The sequence below is a fragment of the Tyto alba genome, unplaced genomic scaffold, assembly GCF_018691265.1.
Source record: "Tyto alba isolate M040663 unplaced genomic scaffold, T.alba_DEE_v4.0 Super-Scaffold_16, whole genome shotgun sequence".
Taxonomy (NCBI): Eukaryota; Metazoa; Chordata; class Aves; order Strigiformes; family Tytonidae; genus Tyto; species Tyto alba.
The window spans coordinates 20,607,090-20,628,783 of record NW_024881278.1 but is presented as its reverse complement, the minus strand read 5'-3'; the positions used below and the strand labels follow the sequence as shown (position 1 = coordinate 20,628,783).

General features: G+C 45.1%; 1 protein-coding gene and 1 long non-coding RNA gene across 3 annotated transcripts; one reads left to right on the top strand and one right to left on the bottom strand.

Moving 5' to 3' along the window:
* Positions 1–723: 723 nt before the first annotated feature.
* Positions 724–20,697, top strand: SERTAD4 (SERTA domain containing 4). Of its 2 annotated transcripts, XM_042789848.1 has the most exons (5): positions 724–876; positions 5,963–6,056; positions 15,567–15,747; positions 16,159–16,274; positions 19,418–20,697. In XM_042789848.1, the coding sequence occupies exons 2-5, from the start codon at positions 6,018–6,020 to the stop codon at positions 20,189–20,191; spliced, it is 1,110 nt and encodes a 369-aa protein (XP_042645782.1). In that variant the 5' UTR covers positions 724–876; positions 5,963–6,017; the 3' UTR covers positions 20,192–20,697. The 2 variants fall into 2 exon arrangements, with proteins under 2 accessions (XP_042645782.1, XP_042645783.1); XM_042789849.1 differs by lacking the exons at positions 724–876; positions 5,963–6,056 and adding an exon at positions 14,904–15,236.
* LOC116960826 lies at positions 4,572–6,697 on the bottom strand. The gene is made up of 3 exons (XR_004406615.2): positions 6,584–6,697; positions 5,172–5,301; positions 4,572–4,677 (listed from the first exon to the last, which is right to left on the bottom strand). It is a non-coding gene; the product is annotated as an uncharacterized LOC116960826 (long non-coding RNA).
* Positions 20,698–21,694: the final 997 nt, after the last annotated feature.

Below are 21,694 nucleotides of genomic sequence, written 5' to 3'. Positions count from 1 at the left end.
TAGTATTATACTCAGAAGAATGCTTTTCTACTTATGCTTAAACATGCCAAATATGTATGCTGAATACCTTAGTTATGCAGCCTGTTTGATTCTTGCTATCAACAAGAGTCACTGAAGGATCAGGATAAAGCCTAAGAAGATTTTATTAAAAGTTTTCAACGTGATCAGTTCCCCAGTGAGACTGAATTAGAGCCTAAGTGAGTGCCAGTGCCAGCGCAAGGAGGGGAGTGGAAGTGCACAGCTGGAGCTGAGCTGTCCTTTCCCCAGCGATCCACGCTGAGCTCAGCTAAATGCGATGCTGAAACCACTGCCTGACAAAACTTACGAATACGGAGGCATTTCACGTTGCTGACTGTTGCCTGTGAGGAGTCCATCCAACCACTTCTAATCTTATTTTGAAAAAATCTTGTAAAATTTGCTAGAGGTGAAATCTGTAGGGGCAGGCAGAAACAAATGTAAATAATTTTGAAACACCTTAGAGAGTCATTTTGATGGGACAGAAATTGCTACTTGGTTATGGTATAAAGCATCCTTTAAGAAAAATCAATTAGAAAATGTATAGCAATGTCATCACTTAAAATTCTGTACTTTTAATACATTTCATGATTTGAGGGTTCTCATAAACCTCCACCAACAATCGCTCTTTTTTTTTTTTCTTTTTTCCTTTCCTTCTTCCACCCCCAGAACATTTTCCCCACAGCAGGACCAGCTTCAAGGACATAAGTTGCCCTTGTTACCTGACACAAGAGTCACTGTAGAAGGATGGCCACTGTTGGTGCTTGGGCCCCAGGGAGCCCTCTGAGGGGAAGGAGGGTGGTGCGTGACCGGAGCAGGAGCACCAATACCACCAGGAAGCTGAGAGAGAAACTACTGAAGGTAATTCAGAAGCAGCTGTTTCCAGACGATCTGTAAATATCCAGGGATGCTGGTACCCAAGCCACCACACATCTCACACATAGATTTGCTCTTCCACTTCCTTCTTGGCTTTTCTATGGAATGGGGTGATCTGCCCTTAGGCAAGCATCTCACTGCCAGAAATATTTCAAGGAATTATTCTTCTCTAAATGCATATCCCACCCTCTCTAATTATGCATAATATTTCACTGAAAGCTTTCTCAAAAGGTAGGCACGCAGCATAAGATCTATTATGTCAACAGCCGGAAATACAGAATACACTTAAACTGTTCATTGACATTCTGGGCAATCCAAATTAAGCATCCCCAGTAAATGCTGTAATCAAAAGAACAAAAGCTGTAAAATGATTCAATGAATTTATAGTCCATGTAACCACTGGATGACAAACATTTCTGCCTTGTACAAAAAGTAGAAATGTTACAGTTTATGCAAGGGCTGGATCTGAAAAAATATTAACACATCATGGTGGCCTGCAGTAAGATCTTCAGCCTTCACGTGTAGCCACTAACTCTGTTTGTCAGTAGATTTCTCAGCAAGTTACCGGACACAATTTTACTTGGTTTCTTTTCCAGATACAATGTGGAGCTGTGTTTTTCACTTTAATATTTCCTTTTGTAAGTGGATACCCAAACCTTTAACAAATACTAATAGCAGTATATAGCCCTGTGTCAAGAGAGTGTATTGGTGTTCTTAACCTAACCCTGAAATGAGCCGGTTTGAAGATGAAGCCTAGTAAGCTCCTAGCAGTTCAAGCCACTGCTGCTCACCAGTTTAAGGGAGGAGGCAAATACATCAATCCTAATTTAATGGGAGAATTTTCAGGTAGACTGTAATTGAGTTGGAATTTGGCCAAAGCCTTGAGGTTAAAGAACCTACTCTTCTGAAATGTATTAGAGGCACTTTAATGAATGCAAACAATCGAGATCACAGTTCATCTCTTCTGCAAGGAATAGCAGAAAATGATCATTTCCCTATTTCCCTCCAGAAATACCATGCTGCCTGTAATCAGGCTGGGGCATTGAAAAAAATATGCCACCTTCTGAAACACCAGAACCGTTTTCTCATCAACAGAGATCTCAGTGTGTTGACCTGTAGGAGGAGTAGCTGGCTCATGTATTTTAGTAATATCCCTCACATCAATACTGAGAATTATCCAGTAACCATGAAAAGAAATCCTTAACTGAATTGAATTTACTTACATTGAATTCAGCTAAGTTGTACTTTTTTCCTCTTTTTGTCTCAAAAATCCTGCTGACTGGCGAAACAATTTCAAAAAACTTTATTAAGCTCTTCAGATAGACTGGACAAGAGGAAGGTCTCCAGGCCTGCTGCTTTCCATAGATAGAAATTTCCATATCAATCACTCTTTTGGATTTCTTATATAGATTTATTCCTAAATAGAGCTAGTGGTTGGAAAAATCAGCATAAAAATGAAGGAAAATAGATGCCTTACAGGTACTAGAATTGTTTGCCTTTAAAACTCTCCAGGTGAAAAGAATTGTCAGCATGCTGAAGCCTGAAATGTAAGTTACTGTATGCACAGAGGGGATTACATTTTGTTATTTTAAACCACCTTTAGTGCGTGATACTTTATCAGCTGAAATAGAAGCCCCTTTTAAAGCAACAGCCTCTAAAATACATAGGAAGGTATTTACTTCAGAGATTTAAAAAAATACACAAGTCAAACTTTATGTGAGTGCTTAAATCCTTCAATATGGAATTTGAAATGCTGATGCCTTGTGCTGCCTTGCACCAGGACCGCCCCAGAGCAGCGATGATCGGTATCTAGCTTAGTCACTTTCACTGACGAGAATGTGTAAAGACCAAATCCATTCACTTAGGTTTTGTAATGCTACCTGTTAAAGCTAAATTCTTGCTAAACTAGCAGAGGTAATGGGTTGTTTGTTTCTTCCTTAACTGTGCATTTACTTTTGTTTTTAACCTCATAGTGGGTGTGTAGTTCCTAGCACACAGGCATAGAAGGACCTGACATACCAAGTATGATTACGTACTCTGGAATTACTAAAAGCCTTAATGTTTTCACCTGTGTGTGGAATTGCTAAAATGGTCCCAGGTGAATCAGACTTAGACTAACCAGTACCCTGCTGCAGAGTATAGTGCCCCTGAGAGTGAACCCCAATTCTAAAATCTGCATTCAAATTTATATAATTAACTTTGGACTTTTAGTAAAGTGATTACTTCCTTTGTACAAGTATACTTTGAAACATAGTATGTGTTCTGCATTAACCGGATCAGATTTGGGGAGACAAAATCAACTATATTTAAAAACATATACAGTATGTAAACTGGGTAAGAAACTTAATTTTAGTGCCTTGCCTGAGATTCCCTGCATTCCCTTAATGCTTTCCTCTCCAGCCTCCATGCTTAGAAACAAATAGAGAGCAAAACCTGGGCGAGTGGTTAATTCCTTCAAGATGACATGGACTTGGTATCCAACTAAATAATATTCTTGCTTTTATATTTGATTTTTGGTTTGGATTATTCAAGGATATTCATCCTTCTCTCTTGGAATAATTTTGCTTTTGGAATAATTTCAGACAACAAACACAGTCTATGGTTTAACTTACTGTGACCCACTCTGGCTCCCAGAATAATTTCTCCTACCAATTTATTTCTCAATCGTTGGCTATGCTCTGCTGGTTTTTAACTCCTTTTGTGCCCCTCAGATTACGAATTGCTGCTGAGATATTTTTCTTGAGGACCTTTTATTTCTGATTTACTGTGCTTCTCTAAGTAAAGAAATAGCTCTCGCTGCTGTAAAGTAGTAGGAAACTGCTAATGCTTTTCGAGAGCAGAACCACACACAGGAGGCTCATATAATTTACTTTGTAATTGAATGGTACACTTCTCAGCATCCAGATTTTTAGCTGTCAGGATTTCTTTTTTAAGATGATATATCCTCCAGAGGCTGCAATGTACTCCTACTAAAGACAACTGGGGTGTATTTCCCTAGCTCATAACAATAAATTGCTCGAGCAGACTATTGCCAGCGAATCGCCCTTCCAGTTCTGTGTAATCCTCCGGTAACCTTGCACAAACTTCTCTCTGGCTGTAACAGAAACTTGGCACCTTGCTCCTGCCTGTCCTCAAGCTGGGCTGGTGCCTCCCGGAGCTGTACCCTGCGACGTTGCTGCGAGCTTGTTTTTGTCTTTGGACTGATTGGATCTTTCTTCTCAGGGCCAGGTTCTGCCTGTTTTATTCAGGCTGAGCCATCCCACTGTACTCTGTGAAACTATTCATGATGTGAGTGAGCTTGAGGAACTGTTCAGTGGGAGCTGGGCTGGCACCGTCTGGTCCCTGGAAGTGGGCAGAGAGCATGTGCAACAGAGAGGGAGAGCGAACAGGAATGCATCGGATAGAAGTAGACGTGGGAAGGAAACGAGTCTTTAATTCATTATCATGGAACAGCAAATAAGCTGGAACTAAAAAATACTTCAGAGATTTAACATGACATCTAAATTTTATTTTAGAGTTCATACTGCAGTTTCATTGCAAGGAAAAAATGAACCAACTGAGTAATTGAATTGAAGCTGATCATTATTCAGTTTTTCTTGGTGGTTTGATGGATGAACTGATAGTGAAGTTTAAAAATCTTGCTCATTTTAGCAAAAAAAAAGTCCCAGTTCAAATCCAGAGTGCTTGCTTGAGGACTGGATGTACAATGTCTTTGCTAGTGCTGCTGGAGATGAAGGTGAAAGTGGATATGGGCACTGGAGTGAGAATCATGATACTGTACACAACCTGAAAATGTAAAGGAATACACAACTGCTTCCCCGTATCTTCCTCTTTCTGTTTTTTTGAAATTTGGAGAATAGTGTATTCCATTGAAATCATGCATACTGCTGCATAGGTTTGTTTAAACTAAGGCAATTGACTGGAGCTTGGATGTAGTCAAGCACATGCCATATGGATAAATAAGAGGGTTGACACAGCTGTGCAATAGCTACATGGAGGTTTTGGAGCAGGCAAGCAGGAATGGCTTTGGGTAATTGCCCTTGCAGCAGATCCTGCTCTTAAAATGCCATCCCTCCCACGCGTCACCACCATCTTCCTTTCAGGACATTAGACACGACCCAGGTCTGCGACAGAGGAAGGTAAATCCTATTCCTCAGCGCTGGGCCCAGCCTTTGGTTGCCTGCGCTCTTTTCGCCTGAAGCTGAGGGGTAACGTCCCGCAGGGCGCGGGGTTGCTCTAGCTTGAATCCACCCGTGTGTTCCCCTTCTCCAGACACTCACCTGCCCCTCCTGCCAGGAGCATGCACGGGAGACTCCGCTAGAACACGTGGCCCTTCCTGGTCCCCGGGAACATCACGTTGGGCCACGCTGTCCTTATAAATAGTCCCTACTCATGGCAGTAGAAGTGCTCCTGAAAAATGAAGTGCTAATAAAGACCGACTTCCAGCGCTAGAGGAAGAACCACTTGTGTGGATCAGAGAGCTATGAGTCCCAGCCTTGATGAGGACATGCGCCTCAAAACAGTTCTCTAAATGAAAATTAATTCTTAGAATAACTTCAAGTTTTTAATGCTACTGTTCAAGTAAAAGGAATAATCACTTTCTGTAGCACCAGCTAAATAATCGAATGCATATCTTAGCAGAATATTATCAGCCCAAGGACAGTGGAAATCATAGAATCTACATCTCCACTTTTGCAATGACAAATTGTGCAGAGGAATGCTTTTCATATAAATGTCTGTGAGCTGCTTATATAAACTCTCTCATTACCTCAGCTGCCTTCGTCACCTGGATTTTGTCTCTACAAGATGTCTTTTTTCCCCTCACGTTCCTTGGTTGCATAATTATTTTATATAAGTATTTTATGTTACTCTTCCCTGGCTCTAAGAGATTACTTTTTCCTTAGCTATTAAATCAATAGGCCAGACTTAAGGTTAAAACTTAAGGCTAAACTTAAAATGTTTTATTTTAAAAAAATTTAGGTTCTGGGGGTCTTCACTGTAAATTGAAACATAAATAAAGCCTTTTAAATTTCGATAAAATTGATCTTTTTTTGTTTGCTTGTTTTTATAGATGATAAATGTTGAAGTCTGAAAATGGGGACACAGACAAGGAGACTGAGAAATGAATGAACAAAGTCCTGTTAGTAAGAGTCAACCTGAATGCTGTAAGTATGGAAAAAAAAAAAATCACTCAAATATGAAGTTCTGCATCAAAATACAATATTCTGTCTTAACACTATAGTTTGTGATGCCACCCCAGAAAGTCTGATTTGGGGAAGATGTCCTCAGCACACAGAGGTGAATGACTGATCCATTCCTGCCAAAAGTGTCTCTTGCCAATTACAGGTCATTTGTGCTGCCCAGTTGCTTCATGAGCTATATCATGCATAAAAAATGGGTACTCAACAGCACTGGTATCATAATTTCATAATCTTTTCATTATGTAGGTATTTCTCTTTTTCTAATTTATTTTGTGTGCGTTGCAAACATTTATTATGGAAAGAAAGCATATTAATTTATGTTTTTAAATCAGCCCCTTCTATCCCATACAACAGTGGGCCCTCTCCCATCTCTTCCCTTCCCAGCTCCTGACCACAGACATGCCGTGCTGTTGCGGCTGGGAGACCTTTCTCCTGTAACTAAACGTATTTTTTCTAACCTTGACAAAATACATGACAGCGATTCCCAGTACCTCCCCCTGGGAAGGTGCTTCCTGCGGGCTCCTGCGCCCCGGGGGCGGGTCCGTGTTATTTCCCCTCGCTCGGTCTGCGTGGAGCGGCAGTGCCCGTGGGATCACATCCTGGCCGGCCTCGCGCGGCTGCGGCTGCTCTGGACCTTTGGGGGGGGGGGCGATTCTGGAAAACAGGAAAAGCTGACCACCACAAGAGGCTGAGAACAGGCGTAGGCCAGTTGATTACTGTGGTTTTTGACTTGAGGATAATCACAGAATCATAGAATACCAGGTTGGAAGGGACCTCAAGGATCATCTGGTACAACTTGTCAAAAAACTATATAACTACGTGTTTCCTATCATGTGCTAGCATAATGAATTTATTCCTAGTGATGGGTCATTTCTCCTTTATGACGTCCATAGATTACAAGATGAAAAGCCTGGGGAGTAACAAGACCCTGCTACCTTTTGCCTTTCTTCTCTTTCCACTCTTGTTCCTGTTTCTCCCCCTCTTTGGCTTGGTGTTCGTCCCTCTGCATCTCCTTCACCGCAGCAGCCACCACTTCCCAGCTGACCCCTTCTTTGTGTCACTAAAGTGACCATCGTGCAACTACAGATATTAAAATTCACCCATTAACACTGCAGTGAGGTGGGGTCCAAGGAGCTCCTGCCCCCCCGTCTTGCTGTGCCACCCTGCCAGCAGATTCGGGAAGGCGACACCACACTGGTTTATCCTGGTTTTCTTCCCAACCCTGACAGCTGGTTATAACTGGTTGAGCGATGGCTGGAGTTCAACACAATTCAGATATCTCAGACAGTCTATATAAACATCGGTCCTACTTAGAGGTCCTGTTGGAAGCAGTGTCTGTTGGGCACTTAGTGAATTACAGGCTTTAGAAACTACCTGGCAACGCTGGAGACCGTGAACCAGACGCAAAACTTCCACTAATGCAACCTTTAACGTCTTAAGTAGGTACTTGGCTGCCAACCGGTTTTAGGCACGCTGTAAAGGGACTTTCTAAAAAAATCTGACTCTGGACCAGCATCCCTGTTTGTTTCATCTCGATTTGGAGTGGTTAAATAGGAATTTGCAAAGGAAATGAATAAGGGGACCAGCTTCTTTCATTTAAAAGGCTTGTCTAAGTAGAACCAAGCGACAAAGGAATTCAGTGTAAGGTTTGCAATTTTTGTCGCTCTTGTCTAACCAGATTTACATCGTCAGAAACAAAACAAACAAACAAACCCCCCAAACCAACATGAGAGAGCATGAGCATTTTAGAGCGTGTGCATTACAAGTGATAGAGAATATGCATTTATGATTCAAAATTTTAAACAGCTGAGAAATAAATATGCAAAGTAGGTTGTTCTGTTTGCAGATGGTAATCCTGCCACACTGATTTTGCTCAGCTGTCTGATTTTTCAGTGTCTGCATTCCTGGTTCCTGGGGTTCCTGATTAAGAATTAAAATATGAGTCATGGTGCATGGTTACCTTCTGCACATCTGAAAGGGTAACTCAGTGACTGAAAACAGATTATTAGAGGCTGATCTCGCCCTGCTGAATTCAGTGCAATGTCAGGGCACTGGGAAAAAAAAAAAAAAAAAATCCCTTCCCCACTCTGCCCTTCATTTTTACAGCTGTAGGATAAAGATTCCTGCCAGCTCCTGTAGCTCGGCTTGTAGTATATCGGCTGCCTGGGCCAGCTCTCCCGGGGGTCTGCGGGCGGGGATGGCCGGCGGGCAGCACGCTGCTCGGCAAGGTGAGGCGCATCCCTTCCCCTCCCTCTCCTGAGGATGACTCAGTTCGTTATTAAAGATTTCCAGCTTCCAGCTAAAAATGGCATCAGAAGCGGTGCCCTGGAGGGAAGAGGGAGAGACGTGAGAAATGGGTTCTGTTCCCGTCTTGGCTTCCCAGCACACACACATGTGCACGCACACGAGCAGAGCTGATGTGCAGCTCGTCTGGGAAAAGTTTATTTTGCAATAAGAGGGGTTAGTATTCTGCTAAAGGCTTTTGCAAAGACTGGATCCAATTTTCGGAGCCTGTTGCCAATATTTGTGAGTCATTTCCTTGGAATTCTACCTTTAGTGTTTATTTCCCTTAGAAGGAAACTTGTAAAAGAATAATAATAGCTCTCATTCTTCGTGGAAAGTAGCACACAGCAAAGTGGGAGACAACTCGCTCTTTGTTCCAAAACACTTTTTTGTTTGTTTTGTTTACTTTCTTCAGCAGACAAAAAGTGAAGAAGGCAATATAATTAACCTCATAAACCATCTAATTTACAGTGCCAGTGACATGCATGTGCTGCTGCACCGGAGTGAAAGTTAAGTGGGGAAGCGGTTTTAATTGGTACCTCTTTTACAGAACAAGTCACGAGAACTGCCTTGTGATTTGGGAAGTCTCCGAATGCAACAGAAGGGCTTTGCTTTTTCGCAGCCCTGCCTGACTGCTGGGACCCCTTTTCCTCTCTGACTTAAGTCCCAACAGCAACATCTAGCACCTATTCAGTGTCAAAACCCGCTACAAAGGTTAACTAATCAGAAATGCTGTCAGTTATAGTTTGCAGCCATTAGAAGCACCTTTTACCCTCAGGATACTGAAGTGTTTTGCAAACTAAACTCCCACTGAGCTAAGTGGATCCCGGACAGAGCTTTATATGTCTAGCAGGGCCACGCAGCCACCAGCGGGGTGGAGGCAGAGAGCATAGGAGACATTTTGGCTCAGAACACTGGAAAAAATATTTATGCTTACTGAAATAAATACCATGGGGCTTTATTGTTCTCCCAGAGCAGGCAGGAGAAACAGCCTGCAGGAGATGGCTGCAGTAAACTTGATGTCACCTTTTCTCATATCTGCCAGATCCCTGTAGCAAATAAAAAAAAAAAAAAGAAAAGAAAAGGCAAAGAAAATTTGCTTGTATTTTCATATATTTGCATAATTCTGGGGCAAACTATAGCTGTTAGAACCACCATTTAATTCATTGCATATAGGCTACCAAGGGTACCGATAGGTGACATATACCTACAAAGAAATAAAAGAGGAAACCTCTTTTCTGTTAGTATAGAAACCTCCTCTAGTTCTGCTTCATAGAAACCAGAATCAGGAAAAAGCACAGCTTTTAAGAATTCAAAAGAACATTTTATTTTTTTTTTTCTCTGAAAAAATGCTTGCTAGAAAAATCAGGGGACTCTGACAAACTGGGACAGAGTAACTCCAAAAAGTCTTTCTGGGAAGAATTGAAGTGAAAATTATGAAAAGAAAAAAAAAAAAAATAGCATGTGGGAATTAGGAAAGTTAAAGAAATATTTGCTTGGAATTTTGTCTTGAGAAAGAAACACTCGAGCATCTGGAGTTATATAATCTAAATTAGGACAGAAGTTACGTGAAGGTACCTTTGAAACACTTTCATGGAAGGGCTGTATCTTGACATAGAAATCAACTTCTGATTTCAAGTTAATTCCTTTTCCACCAAACAGTAAGTCCAGCTCTAGAAAAAGAAGGGGAAAAAAAAAAGAAAGCAAAAAGGAAAAAACAATGGATTCCTTGAAATTCCCTGAAGCGAGGGCCAAGAAATACAGGTAAAAACACTAGACTTGGCACATCTATAATTTATCTATACCTCCGAAGGATGAAGAGCTGAATTGACCCCCTTGGCACACAGACCTGTTGTTCTACCAGTCCAGTTATTTCAGTCAGCCTTAACCCCTTCATTTTGCCCTTGTAGCATGCTTATGTTAGATGGTGTTACATGTGTTTCTGACATGAGGTGCAGCTGAAGGAAGAGAAAACGGTCCTTGCCCGGGGCCTGTGTTGCCTCGCTGCCGCCTATCCTCATTCCCCTCTTCCCTTCACCTCCTCCCTGCAATCTCCAGCTTGTGGCTCAGCACCTCCCTCACTGCAGACCAGGGACCACTCTGCACAGATGCGATGAGATCCTGCAGTTCTTCTCATCTATTTTATATCACCAAGAGAAGGAGATCCCTCTGTCTGCTCCCAACCCATAGCCTGTCTCTTGGAAGTCCAATTTTCAGTTTAAATCCAGCATGGCCAATTCTAGATGCTTTTCCACTTCTTGCAGCCTCGCTTCTTGCCTTGCCTCCAGAGCCCCGAGCGCAGGGATCATCTTTGATGCTTTGCTTTCATTTACTGTGATTGGGCTGCCCCAGTGACCTGCAATTCAGTGCCCCCAGCGTTTCCACTGCTTCATTCATAACATTACTACAACTCTGTGCATCTCTATCCAGACAATAAACAATTTAATCATGGCCCTCGTTATCTCCCATCTCTGTAACTTCCTCCTCCTTGAACTTGTGACACATCAGCCAATTTGATTTACTTAAACACAAGCTCCCAACATCCTCTTTCCTGTCCGCTGCTGTGGTCAGAGCCAATCCACCTCCTGCCTCTCCTCCTTATTTGCCAACACCTAGTCTTTTATTTTCACGTGCTAGGTTGTCACAGCTCCGTCTTAGCTGTCGTCGCTCCACCGTTGTCTCTACTGTATAGCTTTGCTCTCTTCGCCAGTGATGCTTGTGCATTTACCTGCTGCTCCCAGGGGAGCCTTTATGCCCTCTTCCGTGGTGCTCGTGCCCACTGGATGCCATGCCTCGCTCAGCTGAGTGGGCAACACCAAACCTTGTTGTGGCAACCATAAAGAGTAGAGAGTTTACAATTACATTAGCCTGGAATTGTTTACATGTGCTATCACTGGGTTTTGTTAGTTTTAATGTATGTACACCGGTCTGGGTACACAACTGTGCCTTTCCCCTTCCTCTCCCTGGCTGTCACTTGCTTTCTTAAGACTGTGGGTCGGCACAGGCTGCGTGCGGTGCTCGGGCAGTGGGATTTCTGATTGTTTCTGCAGTGTAAATTTTCTGTAACGCCACAAAGGTAACTGCTACCAAAATGACGGCAGTTTTGTTTCCTAAGCCCTGAAGTCCAGATGTTAACAGTGGTCTAGTACAGTTAAGGAACTCTATTCTCTCTTCATGTTGTCACGCGGTGGAAACGCTCCAGAATATATGATAAAGACTGAAATTGCTGCAGTGCTTGAGTTAAGAAACAGGAGTTAAGAATGGAATAGCCATCCTAAGTCTATTCCCTTGTCTTTACTGATCTTGGTGAGACCTGCAGCATTATTGTCACAGGCATTTTATATTTAAGTTTGGGGTTTTAGAGGCATTCTGGAACTGTATAAAGAGCCCTTTTCACTGACATCGCATCAGGCTTGTTATAATGTGAATGGCATCATTACAGTTCTCTCATTAACATCATAATGGCTCTGGAGGAATAGTGAGTGAAAACCCCAGCAAATGGAGTAGTGTAGCAATGTATAGTAGTCTTACTGTGTAAAACTGCATACGGAAAAAGTTTGACATTTTAACCTTCAGGCTGCTGTAGATGCCTCCGGGTGTCCTCACACTGCATGCATTTGGCTGACAAAATGGAAAAATTGTGGTAGCCTAAGGATGGAGGGCTGGGTTCAATAAAAAACTGTGCCTGGCTTCCATGCCACTGAAGCCCACACAAGGCTCCCAAATGGATTTTTCAAAATTGAATCCAGCCCCAAGTGTCAACCTTTTGCTGTAATTTTGTATAGTAAATGTATTGTATGCTCAAATGTACATCTTTCATCCTTTATTTCCAGTGGTGTTAATGGAAATGTAACAATGCGTGTGCTGTTCTGCAAAGTCTCATTGAAACGAATGGGATTTTGGATGAAATCCCTCCATTGCATACGATAGTGTAATATAAATGAGTTGGGCTTACGGCTGGAGGACGATGAGATCTGGTTCTATTTCTGGCTCTGACACTGGTTTGCTGTGTGACTTCTGGCAAGATACTCCAGAGTGGATTTTGCCACCCTTAATGGGGAAAAACAGTAGGCTGGCTCTTCAGGAGCACTGCCAGGGGTTCTGTTCGTGGAGCCAGGTCCAGTAGCACTTTTTCAGTAATTACCATCTCATACTTCAGGCTTTCAGTTTTGCCATCTCCAACTTTACCTTTGAGGAGGCTGACGGTTCCCACGTACTGAGTACTCGCAGCTCCCTTCCCACTCGTTTGTAGCAGCTGGAAATCAGTGCTTCTGAAAATCAAATGGCATGCCCAGAGTCACAAGCCCTTTTAAAATCCTGGTTGTCAGCTTCTGTGTGCTGAAGCAATTCCTTTGCTACAAAATGGGGCTTATTTTGCAGCTGCGTGCCACCTATGCAGCTTTGTAATGCATGCTGAGACCTACAAGCTTGGTTTGTGGCTTTGGCTTTCTGATTGGGTTTGGGTTTTTTTTTCCCCTAGGTAAGATCTGTTGTTTATGCCTTGTTTTTATACAGCTTGGAAACATGGAGAATGAGCATGGACAGTAGCTGTTTATAGAAGTTAACTGGCTTGCCTCTATTAATTTTGCATGTTGTAAATAGCAGAAACAGTTCATTTACTTTACTGGCTTTCCAGAGAACTCAGTTGTTCAAGATAAATCAGCAGCACTGTGCAGAAGGCATCCTTTCCTTTCCTTTCCTTTCCTTTCCTTTCCTTTCCTTTCCTTTCCTTTCCTTTCCTTTCCTTTCCTTTCCTTTCCTTTCCTTTCCTTTCCTTTCCTTTCCTTTCCTTTCCCTTTCCTTTCCCTTTCCTTTCCCTTTCCTTTCCCTTTCCTTTCCCTTTCCTTTCCCTTTCCTTTCCCTTTCCTTTCCCTTTCCTTTCCCTTTCCTTTCCCTTTCCTTTCCCTTTCCTTTCCCTTTCCTTTCCCTTTCCTTTCCCTTTCCTTTCCCTTTCCTTGTCCTTTCCTTCTTTCCTTTTCCTTCCTTCCTTCCTTCCTTCCTTCCTTCCTTCCTTCCTTCCTTCCTTCCTTCCTTCCTTCCTTCCTTCCTTCCTTCCTTCCTTCCTTCCTTCCTTCCTTCCTTCCTTCCTTCCTTCCTTCCTTCCTTCCTTCCTTCCTTCCTTCCTTCCTTCCTTCCTTCCTTTCCCTCCTTTCCTTCCTTTCCTTCCTTTCCTTCCTTTCCTTCCTTCCCTTTTCTGCTTAAGTATAGAAAGACCTATTTGTGATGAAATATGGTAAAAAAAAAAATATGCACAGTTGAAATCTCCGATTTTTATAAAAATCTCCACAAAGAAATGCTGAATTCATTAAGAGCAAAGAAATCCTGACTTTCCTGAAGCAGCAGCAAGCTTCTTCCAACCCTTATTCTCTAAGGACAAACACTGAGTGTTGACATTATGCCAACTCGAGAAGATTGATGTCTCTCTGTGAGTGATTCCTCAGTGCAGATTAATGAGAAGACTCCATGGGTGCTTTCTAATGATGGCGTAATCTTTTCAGCCACAAAATATATGACTTTTTAGCTGGTTCTTGGGCCACTTTTTGGCCCTGCTCTTAGATCAGCAGACTGACCCACTTGTTCTGACCAGTCTTTCCATGTGCCAGTACTCAGCTGGTAACAGAAGGTGTGGGGAATAAATAATATATATTGTCTTTGTGAGGGATAGCTTCCAGTGGGCCAATCTAGTGCCTTGCCGTTCCCCATGCCATTTCTTTGCCCAGGAAAAGCAAGATGGCATTAATGGGCTACTGCAAGAAAAGGACCGATGCCGTGCGTGATCAGTAGATGGAATCTAAGGGGTTTAGACACCCTTTGGGGCGACTGCAGTGAGATCTGGTGGCCTTTGCGAGGGCAAACTACTGGGGGATTTCCCCCTCACCTCCCATTTTTTTGCCCTGTTGAGGAGTGCAGGGCAGAGCCACGCACGCACGCATCTGAGGAGCAGAGGGTTAGCGCGCGCTGGGAGCCCGTTTCTTACTGAAGTAGCAGCCTTGTGCATTCTTCCAGGATTTAAGAAAACAACTGGCAGATGTGAATGATTTATTTTTCCTCCCTCTTCTGCTGCGGTTTATTTTTTCCTCTTGTTAGAGAGCGCTCGGCTGCTAACACAAACAATTGCTGAAATTCCACCTGCCCACCTGCGGCCCCTCCTTCCCGCCGCTCGCTCGGGCCCTCATCTTCCTCCGGGAGGGCTGCACCGAGGGGAAACTGCATCCCGCTTTCTTAGAGGGAGGAGGAGGAGGAGGAGGAGGAGGAGGAAGGAGAAGGAGGGGCCGGGCCGCGTCTGGGCGCATTGTTCCGCGCTCCTCTGCCAAGAAGTAGGTGACTATGAACTCATCCCTTGCCCCTCGCAGAAAGTTTGCTCCCTCTCCTCCCCTCGCCCCCCCCCTCCCCCCCGCCTGCTGTCGCGGCAGGAGGCAGCTCACAGCCTGGCGCTGGCCCCGGAGTCCCCGCTCCTGCTTAATATTCCGCCTGCTCCGCCGATGTTGTGCTTGGCTCCGGTGGGACTGCAACTCACGGCTTGAAACCGGAGCCAATTTTCTGTCTTAGTCTCGCAGTGTTTTGACTGGAGGCAGATCCAGTTCAGTCCGATCGGGGCTAGTGGAAACAACTACCCAAGTCTCTGCTGTCTGTTTCGTTTGGGAGGGAAGAAAGAAGAAAGAAACGCGATCCCCAACTGCTGGGCGCGCTCGCTCGCTCTCACACACACGCACACGCACCCCCCGCTGCACACACACACACGCACCGCAGGCACACGCACACGCACAGACAGACAGACAGACTCGCACGCCCGTCGGTGCCGAGCGCGCCGTGCCAGCACCGCCGGGAGAGAATGGGAAGCGAGTGAACGGATCCGTGCCGGTGTGTCAGCGCCGCCGGGGCGGCGGGAGCGGGGTTTGGGGAAGAGGGGGGGATGGTGGCGGTGGTGTGGGGGGCGCGGATAAACTCCCAGTGCCGGGGACCCCGCGCCCTTTGTGGGAAAGAGCTCCGGTCTCTTTCCTGCCGTAAGAAAAGGGAGCGGGGGGGGGGAATCATGTGAGCTACAGATGCGTGTGTTTTTTTCTGGATGTGCAACTGGAGGTCCGAGCGCCCGCAGAGGGAAAGGGGGGGGGGGGGGTGCGGTCGCCGCGGGGCGTGGGTGTGAGGTGAGAGGGCGGCCGGGCGCTCACCGCGCTGCTGCTTCGGTTCCAGGCGCCGGCGCCCGCGATGACCCTGGTGCTGCCCATGCAGCGGCTGGGCCGCCCCATCGCCGCCGAGGGAGCCGCCGACCTCGCCGCCTACCGCGCCCTCTGGGAGCCGCCCGGCTGCGGCCGCCCCGGCCCCGGCCTCGCCGGTCCCGCCCCGGCCCCGGCCCCCGGGGCCCCCGCCGCAGGTAGGCACCGCGCCCAGCCGCCGCGGGGACACCCGGGGTGGAGGCGGGGGGGACACGGACACGCACACGGAGGTTTGCCCGCGGAGGGGGGGGCGGGCTGAAGGCGGGGGGGCTCCCCCACGGGCCGCAGGTGCGCGGCGGGGGGCGGGGGGGGGGGGGGGGGCGCTGGGCAGGGCGGCTGCCCGCCGGCTCGGGCGAAAGTTTTGGCGAAGCCGAGCGCGGTGGGGAGGCTGCCCGCCCGCTCCCACAGCCCCCGCGGCCAGGCGAGGGCTCGTTCCCGCTGGCTGGCGAGGGCTGGGGGGAAGATGCGGTGGAGTTCTCCTGTAGCGCGAAGGGAAATGAGAAGTATTTTGTTTGGAGAACCTCCGGCAAACCGCATGTCATTTGTCATATCTGATTTATTACCCGCAGGATCGCATTACAGGGGAATTTCAAATCCTGTAACAACATCCAAGATCACATACTTTAAAAGGAAATATGTGGAAGAAGAGGATTTTCATCCACCACTCAGCAGCTGTACACATAAAGTATGTTTTCTAATAGTCATTATTTTTACTCCGAGTTTCAGATGCTTAGTAACACTCAATTGACCCATTTCCAGAAGGCTGAAATACTCCGCTGAAATTAGGAGAATGATCCAGCTGCTTGCTCAGAAACAAATAGTTGTCACTTGTTCATATTTATTGTTTCATTGTCATCGAATTGCTTAGGAAGCAAAGCAGTTTCTTCATTTGTAACAGCTGTAAAGGGAAACACTGAGAATAACTTTTTTTCAGATTATTTTGTTCTTCGTTAGTCTGCATCACACTTACAGAAGCAGCTCTGTAACAGCATTTGAACGGCAGCAAGGGAGAACATAAATAAAAAGGGCCTACGATCCCCCACTCATTCAAAACTTTCCAGGGGAGAAAATAGTAATAGGTTCCATGTACCCCAAATGGGTTACAGATCCTCCAGAAAAACAGAACAACTTGGAAAGAGAGTACAAGCTCCTTCAATATTTAATCCTGTTTATTAAAAAGCTAATAACTCCAAAAGAACAGATTAGTAAAAGAAAGAATATTTTTTTGAATGAATGCTGTCAGGGGAGGGATTAGGGCAAACATTTCCCAGGCCAGCGAATACATAAACTGAAATCTAACTTTTTTTATGAGAGATTTTATGCTCTCGTTCATTAAGGGCTCAGTCCTGTAAGGAACTGAACGCCTGGAGCGATGCGTTTAAGGATAGCGCGAGCCTTGAGACCCCATCCTTACCTTGCTGGATCATACCTGGCCCATGGCAGTCCAGTGCTACCCATGCCCTACTGGCGACAGAGGGGGCAAGATATAATCTGATCAACCCCCAGTTCATGGGAAGCAGCAGTACCACGAGAGCCCCAGAGACAGAAAGCTAAACCAGATCAAGGTGCAGAGGGAGTTTATGCGTTTTCTTTACCTGCGTTGCAGAGGCAGCTGCCTGAGACGCGAGGAGAAGCGAGTGCCTGGTCCCTACGGCAGGCACTGGTTGGGGGGGAGCTCTGCCTAGTGGGGACCCCGCTTCCCTGGAGGGATTTCCACAGAGGAGAAGCGACCAGTAAGGCCGGGCTCGCTTCCCAATGACCTTAGAGTAGCCGAAGGAATTTTCAGATACAAATAGTTTTGGCTGGAAATAAGTACTTGACCAGGAAGGAGGAAAACTGCCCTGCTGGTAATTCCAGAAGGTGTCCAGTCTGCTGCCAGAGCAATGAATAAATAGCACTGAGGGTGTTGAAAAATGTGCTCTGGCTAGCGAGTGAGAGTCTCCCCCATGTCACATCACTCTCTGATTTCAGCCAGTTTTTCTCTTGCCTAGATTGTCAGATTTTTGTATTGGTGATTATTTTCCTCGCAGAGAGGAGGAATCGTTACTTTCCCCTTTCTAACAGCATAAACCCCAGTTGTAGATAGACCTGACCTAGACATTGTTTTGTGCTGTTGTAGAGGTGTAACTTGTCAGAAACTCTGGGTCACCAGTTTCTTCTGGTCAGCACAAATGGGTTTTCTACTTTGCAACACTGAAGTCTGGGGAATGGAGGATGCCCAGCACATTTCTTTGAATTTCTCAACTCCTCTGCCCAGTAAAGAAAGAGTTGTGTTCTGAGATCCCTTGTCCCATAAAGGGTGTGACGGTAGGGCCCAGGGCGCCTCTCCAGAGGGCTGTTGGCAAACATCCGTAGTAGAAAGCCTTGGACAACTTGTTCCTACTGGTGACCCTCCAGGATGCATCTCCAGGAGGATCACAGTTCAAGGCTTACTGGTTTGCTCCAGGCTTTTATGGCTTCACTGACTATTGCTGCAGCAGGTATAAAGGATGCAAATTAACCTATAGGCTTAACATGATTTAAAATGAGTCATTTATTATAGAAAATTACTCTCTCTAACAAAGAAGAGCTTCAGCTGTGAACTCACATGAAGACACAGCCCATTTTTCTTTTTACGAGGCACTGTGCTGCTTCTAAGCCCTGCAGACAGGACCAGGCTGTGGAAAGAGCGAGAGGGCTGAGGAGAGCTGAATGGATGTGAAAAGCAGCTGTGCTTTAAGCTCTTTCAGTCCTCATAGCTACGACTTCCACTCTGCAAAAATGCTGTAACCATGTGGGAAAGGGAAGAATGATCAAGCCACAGATGGGGGGGATTTAGAGCAATCTCTCTTTGTGCTGTGCTGCTCTCCTCCTACGCAAACCAAATTCTTACTAAAAATGAAAATTAGTTAATAGTGCTTACAGTAGCATGCGTTGCCCCCTCTCTTATTTTGATTCCCAGGGTAGCGATTACAGTGCAGAATCCAGGGCCTCCTGGGGGCAGTAACCTGCTCGTTGCTGCCAGTGCTGAGAAAGGGAGTCCTGGAAGGACCATGGAAGGGAGAACAAATCTGTGGGCGTCAAGCCAGGATTTCTGCAAATCCCTATCCTCTCCTCGTTTCCTGACCTTGTCCCTGCCTATCTGCGTTCCCACCGGTCCCGTAGAGCGCAGGGTGTAGGACGCAGGCCAACAGCTGCTCTCCAGATGCTGGGATGCTTGGGGATGGGTTTCTCCCTGCCTCCTTCCCTCCACGCACTTCTGTACATGAGAGCAGCGTAAGGGAGCTTGGCAAATGGAGACCTCCTCACTGGAGGGCCTCTTCCACTGGCAGCAGATGAAATGCTCTGACACTTGCCGCATGAGGTGGGGGCTGCTGGCTGCGTCTTGCAAACCTCGAGGCTGCAGGAGGGGACCTTCGCTTGGCTTCTGAGCTTCGTAGAAGCCCCCACAGGCAATGAGGGCATTAGGTCCGTTTATATCAAAAAGCCCCCAGCCATCACTGGAGCAAAACAGCCTGACGATTTTATGTTCTAGCCCCAAACGTGAATAAAGAGCCAGATGTGTGTATCTGTATTTCACTCTTCCATCCTGGATTCGTGCCCTGCGATTGCCTCTGTGGTGTAACGCTCAGCTGTTTACCTCCTAAACCCGGGTGAATGCTGTGGCCAAGAAAAAAGCAGGTCCCTGCCCTGGCTACATGGGTGTGCAAAATGAAAAGCCAGTTTTAGGCGCCTCAGAATGAGAAAGGTAGTGGCACAGGGGGAGTACTTTGCTTCATATTCTTTCTCCCTGCCTGGAACAAAACTGGTTGCCTTCAGTTCCTTAGTTTCTGTCTTTTGCACTTTCAGACAATCTCCGTGTTTGAGGAGCGGGCCCATATTCTCTACATGTCTTTGGAAAAGCTGAAATTCATTGATGATCCTGAAGTCTACCTGCGGAGATCCGTCCTCATCAACAACCTAATGAAGAGAATCCACGGAGAAATCATCATGCAGAACAACTGGTGCTTCTCTGCCTGCTCCTTCAGCGGCACCTCGCCACAGGAGTGGTTTGTGCCTCAGGACTGTCCGTACAGAAAACGCCTTCGGATGGCAAAGGAGGAGTACGAGAAGCTCCACACGTGCTGCTTCTATCAAGAGTGTGGCAGTCACTATTTAAATCTACCCTACTCTGTTAATGCTAGTACAGAAAATACTTCTTCCTCTTCCTCCTCCACTTCTTCCTCCTCCTCACCCTCTTCTTCCTCCTCCCCCTCCATTTCTTTGCCAAGCTGTTCCCAGCAGGTGGATTATGACATTGGCAGTGCCCCTTCTTACAGAAGTGATGACCAGATACCTGCTAATGAAATATTCATCACTAATGCCAGGTCTCACAGTAATCAGGAAAAGGCAAAATTTAATGACGAGAAAGGAGATAACGAACCTGAGCGAGAGAGTGTCGCCCTAAACTGTGAACCTGTAAGAGGCACCCATGCTCTCGAATGTAAAGGCAAATTTTATGACTATTCTGAGACTGGATGTAATGACAAGAGCAACATAAGTGAATCTTGGAAAAAATCCTTAAGGAAAAAAGAATCTTTACCAAGTAATAAAATGTGCTGCAGCAAAGGAAGTAAAATATGAGGCATCTTTCTTGCTCTGTCAAAGCATGCGCAGCATGTTCGTTTGTCTATCAAATTTTTATTTTGAATGGATTTTTTATAGTTTTCTACAAATGATACAATCATGCCACAAACATTACATGTAGTTCTAAATGACTGGAGAGCAGATTGCATAAAGCGTCTCTATGATCTGCATCAGCGGGCTATTTATAAATATGGAGACTTCATAAAGGACGCCGTTGCGTTACTGCTTAGCACTGTAGTCTGTACAGCTATGGTGTAGCTTTCGTTACTGAAAATACCAATCAGCCAGATGGGGAAAACATATTGTTTTATATGTCCCCGCCCCCAAGAAGTCTGACATTAATTAAGAAGAACCTCCATTATGTTTACCAAGGAATCAGAAGTCTGGTAAACAAATTGATGCTACCAGCAAGGGCAATGTGCTCCTTGTAACTCAGTATTTGTTCTGACAAAGGACCATCTTCATGGACTGGGAATAAACCATTCTTACGTTTTGTACTGATACTCTTGAATTCCTGGATTCAACATCTTGTTCAACTGACAAAATAGGACATAGCATAAAGAAATAACCTGTTTATGGGATCTTAATCAGAAACACAACATGCAGCTCAAGTACTTGCATGTTTTCACCTCAGCTGTAATAACTAATGAGGCTTGGTGTTATACAGGGCAGGTTTTTTTTTGGTGCCTTACTTTTTGTCTTAATTTTTGCCAGCGTGAAAATTAAGTATAAATCAGTGATACAGCAGGGATTTAACCTAAACAGAGGGTAAAAAAAAACCCCAAACCCACAGGGTGGATCAATACTATTAGAAACCTTTAACCTTTGAAGTACTGAGTTCAACTTCCTATTCAAACATCTCTGTTCTTCCTTTTTGATGCTCAATTGCTTTTTGATTTGCCATCCCTAGGAAGGGATTTAAGAAACAATAGAGAGATGTCTCTTGTAAACAAGCATTCGATGCTTGAGTGTTTCTATGGCAACTGTCTGTTGCTGGGGCTGTTTTTTTTCTTCTTCGTATAATGAAGTTCATGAACCAGTGGCATGTTTTATACTTTATTCTGTTTCGCATAATTTCTCTCTTTTAGATTGCAAAAGCATGCGGGAGTTTTCTATGACTTTTGCCATTGATTTTAAAAAGACAAGAAAAGAAAGCAAAAAGCACAATGTTAATCAATAATGTGGCGATAAACATGATTTTATCTGAATGAATGTAAGGGGTTTAATTTTAAAAAAGAACATTTTGGAGAAATGAGTTGAGATTTCAGTGGCTAAGGACAACATTTAGTCATGCCTAGATAGACCGTTTGCAAAAGTGTGCTGTTTAAAATGCCCAGAAGACACTAGTCAGGGTTGGACTGAGAGTATTTTGAGGCTTGGATCCACCAAATTAATTAGTTCCCACAGTCCCCATAACAACTGGCAGGATGTGCTAGGCAAAATAGCCACATCCAAGCCACGGCTGACTCATAATAGCTGCCTGTTCCCACAGCATCATGC

What these genes read in the sequence shown, in the direction of transcription:
- SERTAD4 (XM_042789848.1), top strand. Translation starts at nt 6,018, where the DNA reads ATGAACAAAGTCCTGTTAGTAAGAGTCAACCTGAATGCT. An exon ending in TAAGAGTCAACCTGAATGCT is followed by an intron (nt 6,057 to 15,566) that starts GTAAGTATGGAA and finishes CTTCGGTTCCAG; the next exon opens with GCGCCGGCGCCCGCGATGAC. An exon ending in CCCCGGGGCCCCCGCCGCAG is followed by an intron (nt 15,748 to 16,158) that starts GTAGGCACCGCG and finishes TATTACCCGCAG; the next exon opens with GATCGCATTACAGGGGAATT.